We start from the raw sequence: 14,701 nt of genomic DNA on the forward strand, positions 1-14,701 counted from the left end.
GGGTAGATATGGCACTCTGGGACATGGTTTAGTGGGCATGGTGGTGTTGGGTTGATGGTTGGACTGATGATCTTAGAGGTCCTTTCCAACCTTAATGATTCCTAGTTTTTACTTCATTAAAAAATAATCCAGCCACCAAGCCAGGAATTATTACTCTTCCGTTAATTGGTTTAGTGGTGGACTTGGTAGTGTTAGGTTAATGGTTGGACTGGATGATCTTAAAGGTCTTTTCCAACATAAACGATTCTATGATTCTATGACCCCATCCTAGGTTAGTCACAGTGTGGAAGGGAAAGCAGACAAGTTGTTCCTTTCTTAGTGTAATCAGTCCGTAGCTGCAGAACTGAACTATGGGTCAGCAGGAATGAAAGACATGTTTTAATGTGTTTTTTTTACTCTCCAATCATTCAGTGTGCTGTCCTCTTCAAAGTCATGTAGCTAACCAGTGAGAATCTTTATCTGGTACTCCTAATATACCAACTACAGTGTCCTTAAACAGAAATCACAAATTCTGTTAATATATTTGTATTTTTCTATTGTTTTATGATAGTCATATATAATATTGCAAAACATAAATAGCTGAAAACAATAAATGTTTTTGAAACCCAAAATACTTCTTAAAAACATTTCTAAGCATCCAGACATGGCCACAATTTTCTTTTAAAGTAGGAAAATTAATTGTTTAAAAAAATAGTTTACTTGATAGATATCTTCATTCAAAATTCTATTCTGTTCATTCAAAATTACTTATGATATTTTTGGTAACACTAACAAGGCAGGAAGTCTTGTATACCACTTGTAAATTAATATACAGTAATTAACAGTAACAGATTAATTTATCTTATTATAATGAAAGAAAGTAGAGTCCATTTTTGTCACTTCCAAATTATCATGAGTTTCTGCAGAAAGATTCTCTTGAGTTTGTGGCTTTTGAGGTTTACCATTTTCATTTTAGTTTAGGACAGTTCAAAGCATAGATACTGGCTTGTTCCAAAGGCTATTTTATTGATATTTACAATCATTTTTCCAACCAGAATGTCAGATTTTGAGCAGTTTCACTTCGACTTTTACCAGTCCAGTTATACCATCGATGACCAGGAAGAAGGTTGCAACAGTTACGGGTCTAACAAAAACCTCTGTGGAACCAGAAAGTAAGTATGCTACCAAAAAAAAAAAAAAAGAGAGAGAGAGAGAAAAGGCAATATATCTCAAAGCTCAGATGAAATTAATGACAAAAAACAGTGTGCAATTGCCAAAAAAGGATTGCATAATCAATACAGTGGAGGTTTTAGTGGAGAAATACAAGCCATAGCAGTAGAAAGACAGGAAGAAACTTATTATTTCTCTTTTTTCTTATAATTTTTAAACCTATTAGTGACTTCTGCCCATGGTCACTGAGGGAAAGAAGTTCTGAGAGTTTCCCTTTAAGGAGATTTTGACATAACTGTGGTAGGAGGCTGGGTGTTGCTACAGCTTCCCTGTTCAGCAGCTGATGGATCTGGCTGGGTTTGGGGCTTGCAGGAGCAGGAAAGAGCTTCAAGAGATCATCTAGACTTTCCCTAAGGCATAATTACTTATAATTGAACTTTATAAAGGCTTGGGTTTCATCCGACTTTTATACATACAGATGTTACAGGTTGTTTACCTAATTGGAGTAACAGCTTCATGTTATTAATGTGGATTTTAGGGCACATATTGCTAGAAATTCTTTAAGCTCCTCAGATTTAAAAAAAAAAAAAAAAGTATATATATGGCTCTTACATTAGCAGTATGGAATATGTGAGGAATGTCACCAGGCTGCTTCGTGGAACAGTCAGGAGTGCCTAAATTTGTGGGTGCCCTCACAGCTCCTGAATTCTCTTTCTCCTCGATCCCCGCCTGGGCGCCCGCGCTGTGCCATTGCCTGAGTTGGATGGCCACAGAAGCGGGTGCGATGGGCTGCAAAGTGCTGGCAGGCTGGCAAGGAGCCCTGCCTGGTTTGAGAGTGGGTCGCAGTGAGGGGAAGCAAAGCCATGGCCAGCAGCTCGGCATTCACTACACATGGCGGATACTGTGCCCGGAAAATTTCCAGCTTCCCCAAATTGCAAATAGGTGAAAATTTAAACCGTGGTACATGGTGAGCAGCTCTAAGCTGTTGTGAAGTTGCTCATTGCAGTTACTTGTTTTCCTGTGATGTGCTTCTTGTCCCAGGAGCCAGGCAGGAGAGCAACCTCCAACCAGTGCTTTCTCCCCGTCGGAAATGCTTCTGTCCTCTCAGAGTTACACGGGTCAGATTTTGCAGCCAACATACAGTCCCGACACTCTCTCTCATCTCGGTTATGCTGACGGCTTTGATGAAGAACCTCCTTTGCTAGAAGGTAAAAATAAAACCATGGATGATGTGCGTGGTTCCTGGGGGTACCTGTGCTTTTCTTTGCCAGCTAGTGGCAGTCACTAGAGAAATTGAAGCAGACCTGCCAAGTCTGGCTGTGCAAGCTTCAGCCAACAGCCCCTGGCCCCCAAAGCTACATTTTCTTATTTGAATCCTCCATGGATTCATTCAGCTTTATGGCATGTATAGCATATACTTTACTACCACTAGATGACAGCATAACAATAAGTTTGACATTCACATTTCCAAATATTTTTTTCCACTCTGTGTTTATCCTGCATGCATATTGGAACATCTATAATTAATAAATACTGATAATAATCCTTTTTGCATATCTAGTAATAAATTTAATAGTTTGAAGATGCTAAATAGCTTGTTTCAGTGGGAAAGAAATTGAGAAAGCTGCTTTCAGCTTCAATTAGTTGATCATTTAACTACACTAACAATATCATTCTTTATGATGATTGAACCATCCTAATGCTAGTGTCTGATTTTACAAAATACTTGTGCTACATTAAAAAAAAATCAAATAATTTGTTTGTGATCATTTCAGCATAATGTAAAAAGAGCATATTCAGCCTGCTTTTGCATACTGGAAGGCAAGTGGATTTTTCACTGCTTAAAAGATACTCCTACTGCCTTAAAAACAGCAAGATCACTCTAGTTGATATAGCTAACTGCTAGATCTTTACCTCTCAGACCTCCAAGTTTTTAACTCTCCAGGCAGCCCACCCTGTTAAAAGGATGTTGAAATAGAACTGCTTCTGAGATGGTCGTGTCTGTGCACCAAATAAATCTGACCAAAGACACACATTTTAATACAGAACAACTTTATATAATGTTTAGGCTCAGCTCAAGGTGATGGATTGGTGGAATAAGGTAAAGACTTGGCTTTCCAAACACATCTAACACAGTCTCAGTAACTCTGGCCCCCAGTTCTGAACCTAACTTTTCCCTTGCTGGAGCATCTCAGGGAAGATGATTACTCTTGCCAGCTGAAGTGGTTCTGCAGAAGTTACAACAGAAATCTTTGCCCCAGTGAAGTTAGTGGCAGAATTCCCATTGACTTTAATGGGGAAGAATTTTGTTCTGTTTCTAGGGGTCCTTGGTAATTACTTTTTAAATGCAAAAAAAAAAAAGCTTATAAAGCACTGCACAAAGTATTATTAACTTGCCTTGAAGGGAAGAATGTCATTTTTAAGTGCCTCTGCCAGTTCAGGCTTAAGACACATCTCTTGTCAGATTTGCCAGAATTAAAGCATGTATCTCTGTCCTCGGTGTTCCAGAGTATCTTGAATTCTGCAGTTACTGTTAATCAGCACATTTTTCAACATCTAAGTTAATGTGGCATTATAGATATGTGTTTTAAATATAGGAAAACCAAATATTAACTCAAAAATACTGAGGGCATTTTTTGGTTCACTGCCTAAAATTGGATTTAATAACTTAATATTCCAGTTTAGAATCAGAGCTGACTCAAATATACTGGGTATGTAGCAGGGACAACATGTTCCTACCACAGAATATGTCATCCTACAATATTATCTTCATTAAAGAGATTAATTTGTTTTGCTTGTTTTGGGCTTTGTGGTAGCTAATGGGTTTCTGTAAACATGTTGTTTTCTTGAGAGCAATTAACAATCCTGGAATTTCTCGTTGCAGAACTTGGGATCAATTTTGAGCATATATGGCAAAAAACATTAACAGTTCTAAATCCAATGAAGCCTGCAGATGGCAGCATTATGAATGAGACAGACCTCACCGGACCCATGGTTTTCTGCTTGGCCCTTGGAGCAACATTGCTGCTGGTAGGATGTGGCAGATATCTTGAGAGATTTCTTTTCTAACAAGTTAATGCCTAGGTGATAACACATGTGAAGTTGCAGAAGACGTAGCACTGGCATAAAATGAGTCGTTTGCTACCGTTTAGTTCTGAGATTACGTATTTAAAAGTCTCTTTGCTTTCAAAGTACCTGCATAAAGTTTAAATGTAAGATAGGTGTAATACAGGTGAGGTATTAATTCCAATGGAAATAAAAGACCACACCATTTTTTGGAGTGGGATTTAATATGAACACAGGACAGCTCTGTGCAGTGTATGTCCTGCGGAGGCTCTGAACACCCGAAGCATGGCACTGTGCGCTAGGTAAGGGCCTAACAGGGAGGTTTTAAAGAGGGGAATAAAAAGGCACAGCAGACCAGGCCGGTTTTTCTGACACTCTTGCTACTCTTTTGAAATTATCTTCTTCCAATGTTACTTTGGGGAGTGCAAAGATACAAAAAATTAGGTAACTAAAAGAATTTGAAAAAGGAAGTGGAAACAGCCTCTTCCCTCCTGCCTCAAATTTGCAATACCTTCCTGTAAATTTTGCTAGTGCATTCTTAGTTTATATTCTTTTTCTACATCATCTGCTAAACAAAATATGGTGGCCTGTGTTAACCTGTTTCCTCTTTATGAATATAGCTTTCCTACAGGAGGAAAGTTGAACAGGGATTGTAAGCTACTCCTAAATTCATCTATTTATCACTGACAACAGGGGCTCTCCAGTGCTGCTGAAGTACAGCTCTGATTGTCGGCAGCAATTTATCAGAGAGGGATAAGGTGGGACCATTCTGGGAAGGGCTTTACTGCTCTAGCAACTGAGGTGAGAGAAACGGGGCTCTAATTCTCCATTTCCTCTGTGATAAATAGTGCTGAATCAGAAGGCTCTTGCAAGTTCTTACTCAATTTGTAATGTCAGTGCAGTACCTTGAATGTGCAAACTGCAATATAAATGCCAAGTATTATTATTATTTATGTCCCTATAAAAATAAAAATCCTTTAAAAGGGTGGAAGCAGCAGGAGGAAAGGGAATAAAAGGTAAAGAAGGTGGGAAGCTGGAGAAGACAGGCTATTTTCCACCTAGAGAAATAAAAGTATGAGGGAAATAAAAGGAGAAAGTGTTGAATTCATTATAATCAGGAAAATTGAAGGAAAGCTAAAGGAAAGAATGAAAAAAATTGGCTGCTGATGATTTTGCTCCCCAACAATTATAATGAATATTAAACTACTATTATTGAAATAAAGTACTTTAATTACCATATTTATTCTAGGATATTAAGCGTTTCAAGTATCATTAGAAAACCAGCTCCTTTCAATGCTCTGGTTCTAGGTCAGCAGAACTTCTCTGATACAATTTAGAGTTTTTGTGCCACAACTTCACAGCAATAAGTCTATGGCATTTCCATGGGCCATCTTATAAATTCAAGCTGCTCATTTTATCTCAGATGCGTTTGAATACTAAAGTGGCTCTTCAGCTGTGTAAGCTATGATATCCTTCTGTACTTGAATAATTCTCTTCTAATAGCACCAGCAACATAATTTGGTTGAGAGCTTGTTTCCAAAAATAATTTATAAATTTTATCTAGTTTCAGCTTTTTAAGTATGGAAAAATATGCAGAGATATTCTTCAAATGGTAGCAGTTCTTTCAGAGCACAGAGAAAAAGAGGAAAGGATTGTTAGCCTGGCAGCAGGACTTGATCTTCCTCATACTGGTGTAAAGCAGGGCAGCTCCATTGCAGATAGAGAAACAACGGCAGCGCGAAAGTTAGCAGAAGCCTGAGTCTCAGCTGCTTTGCATTTTACATAGTCATTCATATGAAATCGGACTTCCCCATCCGCTTAAACTAAGCATAGTAGTACCCACTCTAGGCAGATACGAACAAACGCACAAAGTCTGACTTTCTTCTAACCTTGTTCCTTCCGCGGGACAAATTTAGCCCTTTCCATTCATCAAAGCCTGCCAGACTAATCAAGCCTGATTCTGGTTTTGCTTACATCACTGTGAATTGGGAGTATTCCCATGTGTGTGAGTCAATATATTTACATATGTTAAGAAAGACTAGAATTGGAACCAGCATGTTCAGCTGCTTTTTTTTTTTTTTCCTCTCATTCTCCTGCACCAGAAATCAAACATTTTACCAAGTGGAGATTTCAGTTAGCTGCTAGTGCTAGCGCTCCCTTGATCTCTGTCTCAGTAATTTCTTAAGCTTAAACTAAGCTGCTAAATAGTGCTGTGTGGAATAATTAAATACACTGAAACAAACAGTCTAAAAGCTTGTAGTTGTTGCATCTGTTTGAGACAGAGGTTTTCTTAGTTGGTCCATAGTAAAGGCTGCCCCAAACTGTTGCGGATGTTAAACTTACTGCAAATCTTTAATGACTGAAATTGTAATTGGTAATAATCTGAGCTAGTATTGTTCTCCCACACTATCTCTAGCTATCATTAATTTTATTTGGTGAAGCAATTTTTCCTTATTATTTTATACCAGTAGTATGCAAATGCCAGGAAAGTACTCTGTACCTAAATAGGAAGACTTCTTTTGCTGTTAGGGCAGGAATAGAGTATTCCTTTATGGTGGAATGCACTGGCGGGGAAAAGGCCAACACTCAGGACATCGTGAGGATATAGGCAACCTGGCTGTACCTGACCGAGCCTTGAGGACTGGAACCAGAGGAGAGCTCAGCAACATGCCAGGTCAGGCTGAAAACAGGATAATGGTGCTGATGTAGAGGCAGATCTTATTAACTGAGGCTGCCTTTCACATAAGCATGCACTGCTCTCCAACTGGAGCTGGTGAGCCATCAGAACCTGCAACATTAGGACTTCCATGTTGTGCCATCTCTAGATTAGGCTCTCTTCCCTGTGTTGCTTTATATCTGTCCAGCTCAAATACTGCTGGCGTCCAGTGATCAGTTTCCACCGGAATGGATACAGGAAGCAGAGAAACAGGGTCCTCAAAGATAGTTGGTTTCCCCCAGGTGTTATTGAAACGTATGGATCAGTAAAGTAGGAGATCTTCTCAATCCTCCCTAACCATCATGGAAGAGATACTTGTAAATATTGCAAACCATGAAAAAAGCTTCAATAATATTTCCACCTTATCTATCACAAGGAAATCCAACCATAAGCTAAAAAGTTATTAGGAAACTGGGACCCTCTATTAGTTTTGATTCTCATGTGGTTTGTCATATGCAATATAGAAAGTGTGCAATATGTAGATGTGTGCATGCACAAACACACCTGCGTTTTAAGTATGTATATACATATTGTTATGTGTTAGGAAGGTGATGCATTGTGGCCCTTCATTTGGGAAGTTTATTCCACGATCCAGAGTTAAGGGTTGAGTCCCAGGTTTGAGCTTTCTCCTTTCAGAAATGCATGTTATCTTTAGGATACAAAGTTTCAGCACAAAGCAAACAAAACTGTCTTCATCCCAATCACTGTTTGTTTCTGATGTACAAATGTTTATTTCTGACATACAGATGTGAAAATGACAGTATTGCATAGCTGACATTCAGTATTTCATTTGTTAGAAGCTTGAATAGAGAGAAACAATATGTAACAGTCTTTTGTGATTGTTCCTTTTTGGGAGTGAACAATGCCCTGATGCCTGGAGGTGATCCTTCAAAATGATGGCAGGAGATGAAGAAATCGGTGGTGATGTGGCCACTGTTGCCTGTTGTACTAGCTTTGTGTATAAATTAGAAAACATCAGGCTCCAGGCTGTCAGGCTGGTACCTTTCACAGGCACTAAATTCACACAAAGGAATAAAACTTGGAAGAAAAAAAAAAACACCTAGGGAATTTTTCATTCGTTGGAACAAAAAAAGAACACAAACTGACAGTTACTACTAAGGTTTATGTTGAAATGAACATGGTGTATTGATCTAACCACAAAGATGTGTCTTTCTCATGGTTGTCAAGGGGAAGAATGGACACATTCACCCTGAAAACCAGCATACTTTCAGCAAAATTTTACTTACTTTTTGCAGGCCTGCGTATAGCTGGAGGTTTGTAATAAAATGTGAAGTGTATCAAGTAAGTGGGGCATCATTTTACAGAGGACAGTTCCACAGCCCCATGTACACCTACTGGAAAGATTTTTCCTGCCACTAAAATGTGCTTTCCATAATTTCTTCTCACTTTGTTACCAGTTAGACCTTCCCAAGTCTCCCCAACCAATTCCTGTCCTGTTCAGAGCCCAATGACAGTAAGACTGAGAATCAGCCTTGTAACTTTAAATTAGCAACAAGCACATTCTCACAATTGTACCTAGGAATTTTTTGATGCAAAAATCACCCAGAAGTATCAGCTGTCATTTACAATTGAACCGATGTAGGCGAAGCAGGGGGAGAGTGTCAACAAGAAAAAGTAACAAACCTAGTGCTTGCTTTCTGTCTTCTCCCACCGCTTTGCAATCACTTGCTCACTTCTGACGCTTCATGCTTATTCATATTTATTCCAGGCAGGAAAAGTTCATTTCGGCTATGTGTACGGCATGAGCGCCATTGGGTGCCTTGTTATGCATGCCCTACTGAACCTGATGAGCGTCCCAGGAGTCTCACATGGCTGTGTTGCAAGTGTCTTGGGCTATTGCCTGCTGCCCATGGTGATCCTGTCCTCTTCTGCAGTTGTCTTCTCGCTACAGTAAGTACCAGTCTATAGTAACAGGAATTGTATGGAGGACAGTAAGTCAGAAGGCTGGTGTTATGCAAAACATTTTGTAAATTGTTATGTAGTGAATTTTGGCTTCCAAAACTGTGAAGAAAAACACCATCTTGTTTGTGTGTATAGGTGGAAATGGACAAAACTGGACTGTGTCTGAGAGGGGCGGTATATATTCATTTTAATATGAGTCCTTAATTCCACTATTTCCCTCTTGGACTGAGAGTGCCTTTGATTTCTGCAGCAGCCTCGGATGTGATTTTTGTTTTGCAGAGCCAACAGTGGCCAAACTCAGGTATCAATTTTAAAACCGACTGCTGGACTTTGGTTTTATATAGGTGGTTCTTCTGTTCCTTTTTTGTTCATAGTATCAGGCTCCCATCTTTATGCTTCCTTTCCTTCTGTAGATTGACTTCTGTGTGACAGAATGAAATAATCAAGCAACCCTTAATGATTTGGAGCATTAGAACAAGTGTTTAAGATGTAGTAAGAGTCATATAGTCTGAGGTATAGTTGTGGTGTAATTGCAAAGCTGAAAATAACTGAAAACTTTGAAAAAACAAATGTGTGGTTGGCGTACGTATCTGTGCATGTGTGTGTGGGTGTTCAGTAATATGCCTATGAATAGGAAATTTGTATGCAAGCCTCTCCTTCCTCCTCATTTGGTAAGCCTTTTGAGATACAGACTGTGTTTACCTCCCTGTTCACATACAGCAAAGTACAAGGAAGCTGCAGGTCTTGCCTGAAGGCCCTGAGCAATACTTTTATCTGTCATCAACATGTTATTAATAAGGGTTCCCATCTTTGTTGTTCACTCACATTTTTAACTCTCCGATCTGTAATGTATGGGACTTGGCAGCTGATGAATATGGAAGTGCCCCTGTTTGTTTCCTTTGGAAAAGCAGCAATTTTATATATGTATATATTATTTTTAAAGGAAATTATATAGTGGGATGAAGATTTTGGCACAATCCTTGTTGCATTTTTCTGTGGAGCTATGATGGGTTAACCTGGCCATATTCCATGTGTTAAAGTGTTTCTGAGCTGTCTTTGATGAGATGAACAGTAGTAACACTGAAGAAACCATTTATTCTCTGTTCTCCTACAGTTCCCATATTTTCTTGATTAACCTGTTTAATAATCCACCCTAATAAAAGGTGCACATACATAATCGTAGGACAGATGGGGAGAACTCCAAACCAGCTGTTACAACTGCGCAGGGTACTGTTGTCTGTACAAGGAATCCCCAAGCACAGTCGTGCATTTGTAAAATGCTGTGAATTTACAGAAAGCACATCTTTTGAAAATCTATAAATACTATACTGTGATAGCCTCTACCAAATGAAACCGTTATTTCTGAAATGAATTGAAAACATTAAGTGCCTGTCTACAGGATTCTGCAGTCCTTTCTCATTCACTATATGAAACTGCTTGACCACAGCAAGTACCAAGGTTAACTATTATGAACACGCTATTAAAACTAAGTGGCAACTTTTAAATCCAATGTAAATTTCATGATTTTTAATTTAAAAACTTATTTAAAATGGCAAAGGAAAGACAGCAATAAGTTCATGATTTTTTTTAGCATTTGTAAAAATGTTATTCTGTCTATTTCAAAGTGTAAAGAACTAACTTCAATGTTTTCACAGAAAATATACGTAAGATAATGCACATACATATTTCAAAGACACATACTAATCCAACAATTTTTGATTTTCATTATTAGCTATTGCACTGTAACTGAGTAAAGCATAATATGGAACATTTTGGGTGCTGAATAGTACCAAAGAGAAAACCAGTTCTCTTATGCAAGTTTACATGGAACCAGATTTGTTTGTGTCCATCTATGCTGACATCACGTCTGAGCTCAAGTTGACTAGGTCTCCTTTTGGGGAGAAACTTCAGCAGACTTTTACCTGGAAAAAACAACAATTCTTTACTATCAAATCCCTGAACAGAGTGGACAAGCCATTTCCTTGAGTAAACAGTGAAGGAAATGAGTGTAAGGGTGGAGAAAAGAACTCTTAGACCCAGCCGATGCAAAGGACCCATTTGGTGACTGCACCTGCAGGTTGTGAGAGAGAGGAGCGGAGAGGGTCCACTCATGTCTGTCCCCCCAACTCAATCTCATGCCAGTACACTCCCAGTCATCCTCATCACTGTGGGTAGGACATCTGCCTTTTGCCCCTCTCCCATGCTTGAGGATTTGGCCCTCAGGGACATGCTAGACACAAGCTCTCTGCTAAAGCTAAACCATTCCTTTTGGCAGTAACATGCTGTTAGCTCAAGCACTGAATTTGTAAGTGCACAGAAGTATGTCTTGGCTCCACTATGATTTCATGTCACCTTTCCATCCTGCTCACTGCCAGTCCTGGAAAAAACATGAGAGGCCATTGGACTTCAGCGCAAGGCAGAACAGCCACAGCTCTAAATTGTACTACCTTGTGACTAAAGAGTCGTTATACTAGCTGAAAATTGTCATTGCACAGTATGTTACTGTTATGTCCCATCCCTCTTCCAGCACAGGTACCTGCTCAAAGAGCCATTTATACCAGCTCTGAATTTCTGGCTAGCTGTTTGTGCATCTTAGCATCTCCATTTGGAGCAGAGGCCAGGAACGTGGTTCACAGAGCCCGCTGTAATTTCCCTAAATGCCACTGTATAGGTTTAAAGAATGCTTAAACTGAGGATATTAAATCACATAGTCTTAATGTTTTATTTTTTAACGTGTTGAAGTTGCAATGGGGTGCTGAGTCATCTTAAAATAAATTCTCTCCTTCCTCCCCCAAAGTCCCAAGAGCTGACAACACCAAGTACCTTACTTGCCTGGAGACTGGATAGCCAAGAAATGAACTATTTTATGTGATGTGATTGCATTAAATAAACTAAGTCAATTAAATAAGGAGAGCTTTACTCATCATGGTTTAATTGCAATAATAAAATTAGTGGAGATTATTTCTGATAAATGGACCTAAGTAAGTATTTGTAGTCAGTTTCTCACTTCTGGTTCTTTTTTTGCTGATACTTTGGAAAAGTGGGGCACCAGGAAGTCCTTTAGGAAGTGGGAGAGGTTCATTCATTCTCCACGTCCTTGAGACTGACACAGCGAAAGTGTGTAACGCAGCCAATCTCATCATGTACTTCAGCAGCATATTACGCGCATGATCTCATGCATTTTACAGACGGATGCTGCAAATACAGAGTGCAAATAAAGCATATGTGAAGCATTATTTATTGGCAAGATTTTGTTCCTATAAGGTTGAATGGTGAGCTCTCTCTAATCTGCAGGAATATTTCAGTGGGTTTTTGACCATAGTCCCATAATCATCAGTTCTCCAGGCCACCCTGAACCTGAGTGGTGGCAGAATGCAACTTCAGAAGGGCTCAGCTGTCACCAAGGGGCAGGCTGGAAAGCCACCGTCCTTTCAGTGTGCAGAGAAGGATGCCAGGACGAGCAAAATATTTTTTCTCAGTGGTTCTTTTCCCATCCCTTACTTTCTACTCAATGTGCACCCTTTTTTTAAAAGACCAGTTGAGCTTTCTCCTGGGAGGCAGTCAACACCTTTCTGCATGGTCAGCTGCAGTGTAATTCTTTAAGAGCCTCATTGCCTCTCCTTAGAGCCCAAGGTGCACTTAAAACCTGTGCTATGTGTTACAAAAATGCAACCTCTCCAGGTCATCAGGCTACCTGATAGAAGATTAGGTCTGTAGTGTGCTTTTAGATCCTAACAACCCCTACGAGATGATTTTGGCTGCAATAGGATCTTTAAACTAACTTTAAAACTAAACTTCAGTTGCTGCATCTGCTGGAGCCCCAAAGATTCATGTGGAAATGCACTTGCCCTTTTAGCAGTACTACTGATGAAGCTGCTGCTTTTATCCATGCTGAAGAAATTACCTTGTTGTTTCCTGTTACTATTTTAATTTGTTTCTCAGGCTTGACTTTCATAACGTCAGTCAGTCCTTGGTTCTTCCAGTGACTGTTGCCTTATCAATAACAAGTTGCTAGACGTGAACTTGACTTTGATAAGATTTAATGCTACATTTACTAACAAGTGTTTCTTTTGTTTTTTCTCCTAGGGGGATCCTGGGAACTCTGTTAGCTCTGTTTATTATTGGATGGTGCAGTTTGTCAGCCTCCAAAATTTTTACCTCTGCCTTGGCGATGGAAGGACAGCAGCTTCTTATTGCATACCCATGTGCTTTACTCTATGGACTTTTTGCACTTCTAACGGTTTTCTGAGATGTATTTCCTGGTAGCCTTATTACAGTCTGTTTGTGGTTGTTGGAGGGGCAAGGGGTTATTTACTTATTTTCAGATTGCCTAGAGTTGCATTACGTTCCATTAACAAAATTAGATTATATGGCTTACCTTTTATTTGCCTAATGGCTGATAATGAAATAAAAAATCAAACTAACAGGTAGATGACTGCAATAATGGTGTTTTGAAAGTCTTAGAGCTTAAAGAAAAACATTTGTATTGAGAAGGTAGTAAAAGTGAAAAAATACAAAATAAATGATAATTTTTTAAAAAATATCTTTTCTGAGTGTTTACTGTATAATATGTATAGTAGAGAGTAACTGGAAAGCAATAATGTAAATATTTAGCAGACCTAGTAAATCAAGTGAAAATACAAATTTATTTGTTTCAAAAAAACCCAGCTTGCCATCTTAAATGATTGCTAATTAATATCCAGAATTGGTGTGTGTGGGTTTGGGTTTTTTTAACAGAAGAGTGAGTGACCCTGCTTTGTGATGTTGAAGAATTGTCTGAGAACAGCTTGCTACAACAGAGGATGTCATCTTGGTTTGGGTGGGTTTTTTTTAAGAGGTGTTGCTGTCCAAAACACTATTGTACTGTTTGTAATGTACAGTAATGTTATATTTTAAAATTGCCACTAAACTACCGCCTGCTGTCACTGCAGAAAAGCACCACACAAAGCAAAGGCAACTCCTAAAAATGTCTCCTGAAAGGCAGAAATGTATTTGAGCAAGCAAAATACAAATCTACGCAATTTTATCTGCCCCCCAAAAAATCTATTTGCTGCTTTTAGTTTTACAGGAACCTAACATTTTTATAATAGCAATGAAGCACAGAATGCACAAGATGCTGTTTCAGAATATAATATTAGAAGTATTGAGCCATCAAGAGGAAATGGAGATGTGTGTGCAGTCATAACAAGAGCAAAATCCAGTAGGCAGTGGTAGAGAAAATGAATGTAGCTGTAGAAAGGGCTAGGGAAAAGAAATTGATGAAATAAAGGGAACTGTGAAGGAAATATATGGCAACAGATTATTTCATCAGGGTTTTAGGGTGTCTCCGTTCCTGATGAAAATATTTATCATCTTGATTATCCTCCAATGTATTCATTATTTTGAACTCTTCAGTGAAATGCTTACAAAATATTTCTCTCTCTAGACAGAGGACCACTGATTCTGTGAGAGAGGGTCCTGATACTGCAAGCGCTTACACAGAAGCTTAGCATGGCAAAACTGCTCAAGAATACATAAAATTAATTGTCTTCCTAATCCTTTTCAGGTCAGAATTAAATTAGATGATCAGCTTGTCCTCAAGCTAGTGATTCTGTTTCTGAATTGAAAGAGCCTGTGGTAAAAATATTTCTCATTGCTGGCATATTTGTTTTTTTAAGAATTCTTGTGCAAACCATTCTGGAATTCATTTTACTGAACTCCAGTGGAACTAGTTCAGGCTAGGGGTCCTGAGAAGTAAACAAACGGTATAGTGTACTTAGCCAATTCCTTAAAAAAATCACAACTCGTTTATGGAAAACTACTTGCTGCATTTATCCATTTCTTTGTTGCAAGGCTAGGAGCACAGGA

General features: G+C 38.9%; 1 protein-coding gene across 1 annotated transcript; it reads left to right on the plus strand.

The window, feature by feature from the left end:
* Positions 1-1,035: 1,035 nt before the first annotated feature.
* Positions 1,036-13,103, plus strand: YIPF7 (Yip1 domain family member 7). Its single transcript, XM_009481391.2, has 5 exons — positions 1,036-1,151; positions 2,191-2,357; positions 4,034-4,179; positions 8,661-8,842; positions 12,941-13,103. Exons 1-5 carry the CDS (start codon positions 1,036-1,038, stop codon positions 13,101-13,103), a joined length of 774 nt encoding a protein of 257 aa, XP_009479666.2.
* The last annotated feature ends 1,598 nt before the right edge of the window (positions 13,104-14,701 follow it).

The sequence above is a fragment of the Pelecanus crispus genome, chromosome 4 (genome assembly GCF_030463565.1).
Source record: "Pelecanus crispus isolate bPelCri1 chromosome 4, bPelCri1.pri, whole genome shotgun sequence".
NCBI classification, from domain to species: domain Eukaryota; kingdom Metazoa; phylum Chordata; class Aves; order Pelecaniformes; family Pelecanidae; genus Pelecanus; species Pelecanus crispus.

Excerpts from the sequence above, each read along its gene's own strand:
- YIPF7 (XM_009481391.2), top strand. The coding sequence starts at position 1,036 with ATGTCAGATTTTGAGCAGTTTCACTTCGACTTTTACCAGTCCAGTTAT. Across the intron at positions 1,152-2,190 it reads AACCTCTGTGGAACCAGAAA|GAGCCAGGCAGGAGAGCAAC; the intron begins GTAAGTATGCTA and ends TTCTTGTCCCAG. Across the intron at positions 2,358-4,033 it reads AGAACCTCCTTTGCTAGAAG|AACTTGGGATCAATTTTGAG; the intron begins GTAAAAATAAAA and ends TTCTCGTTGCAG.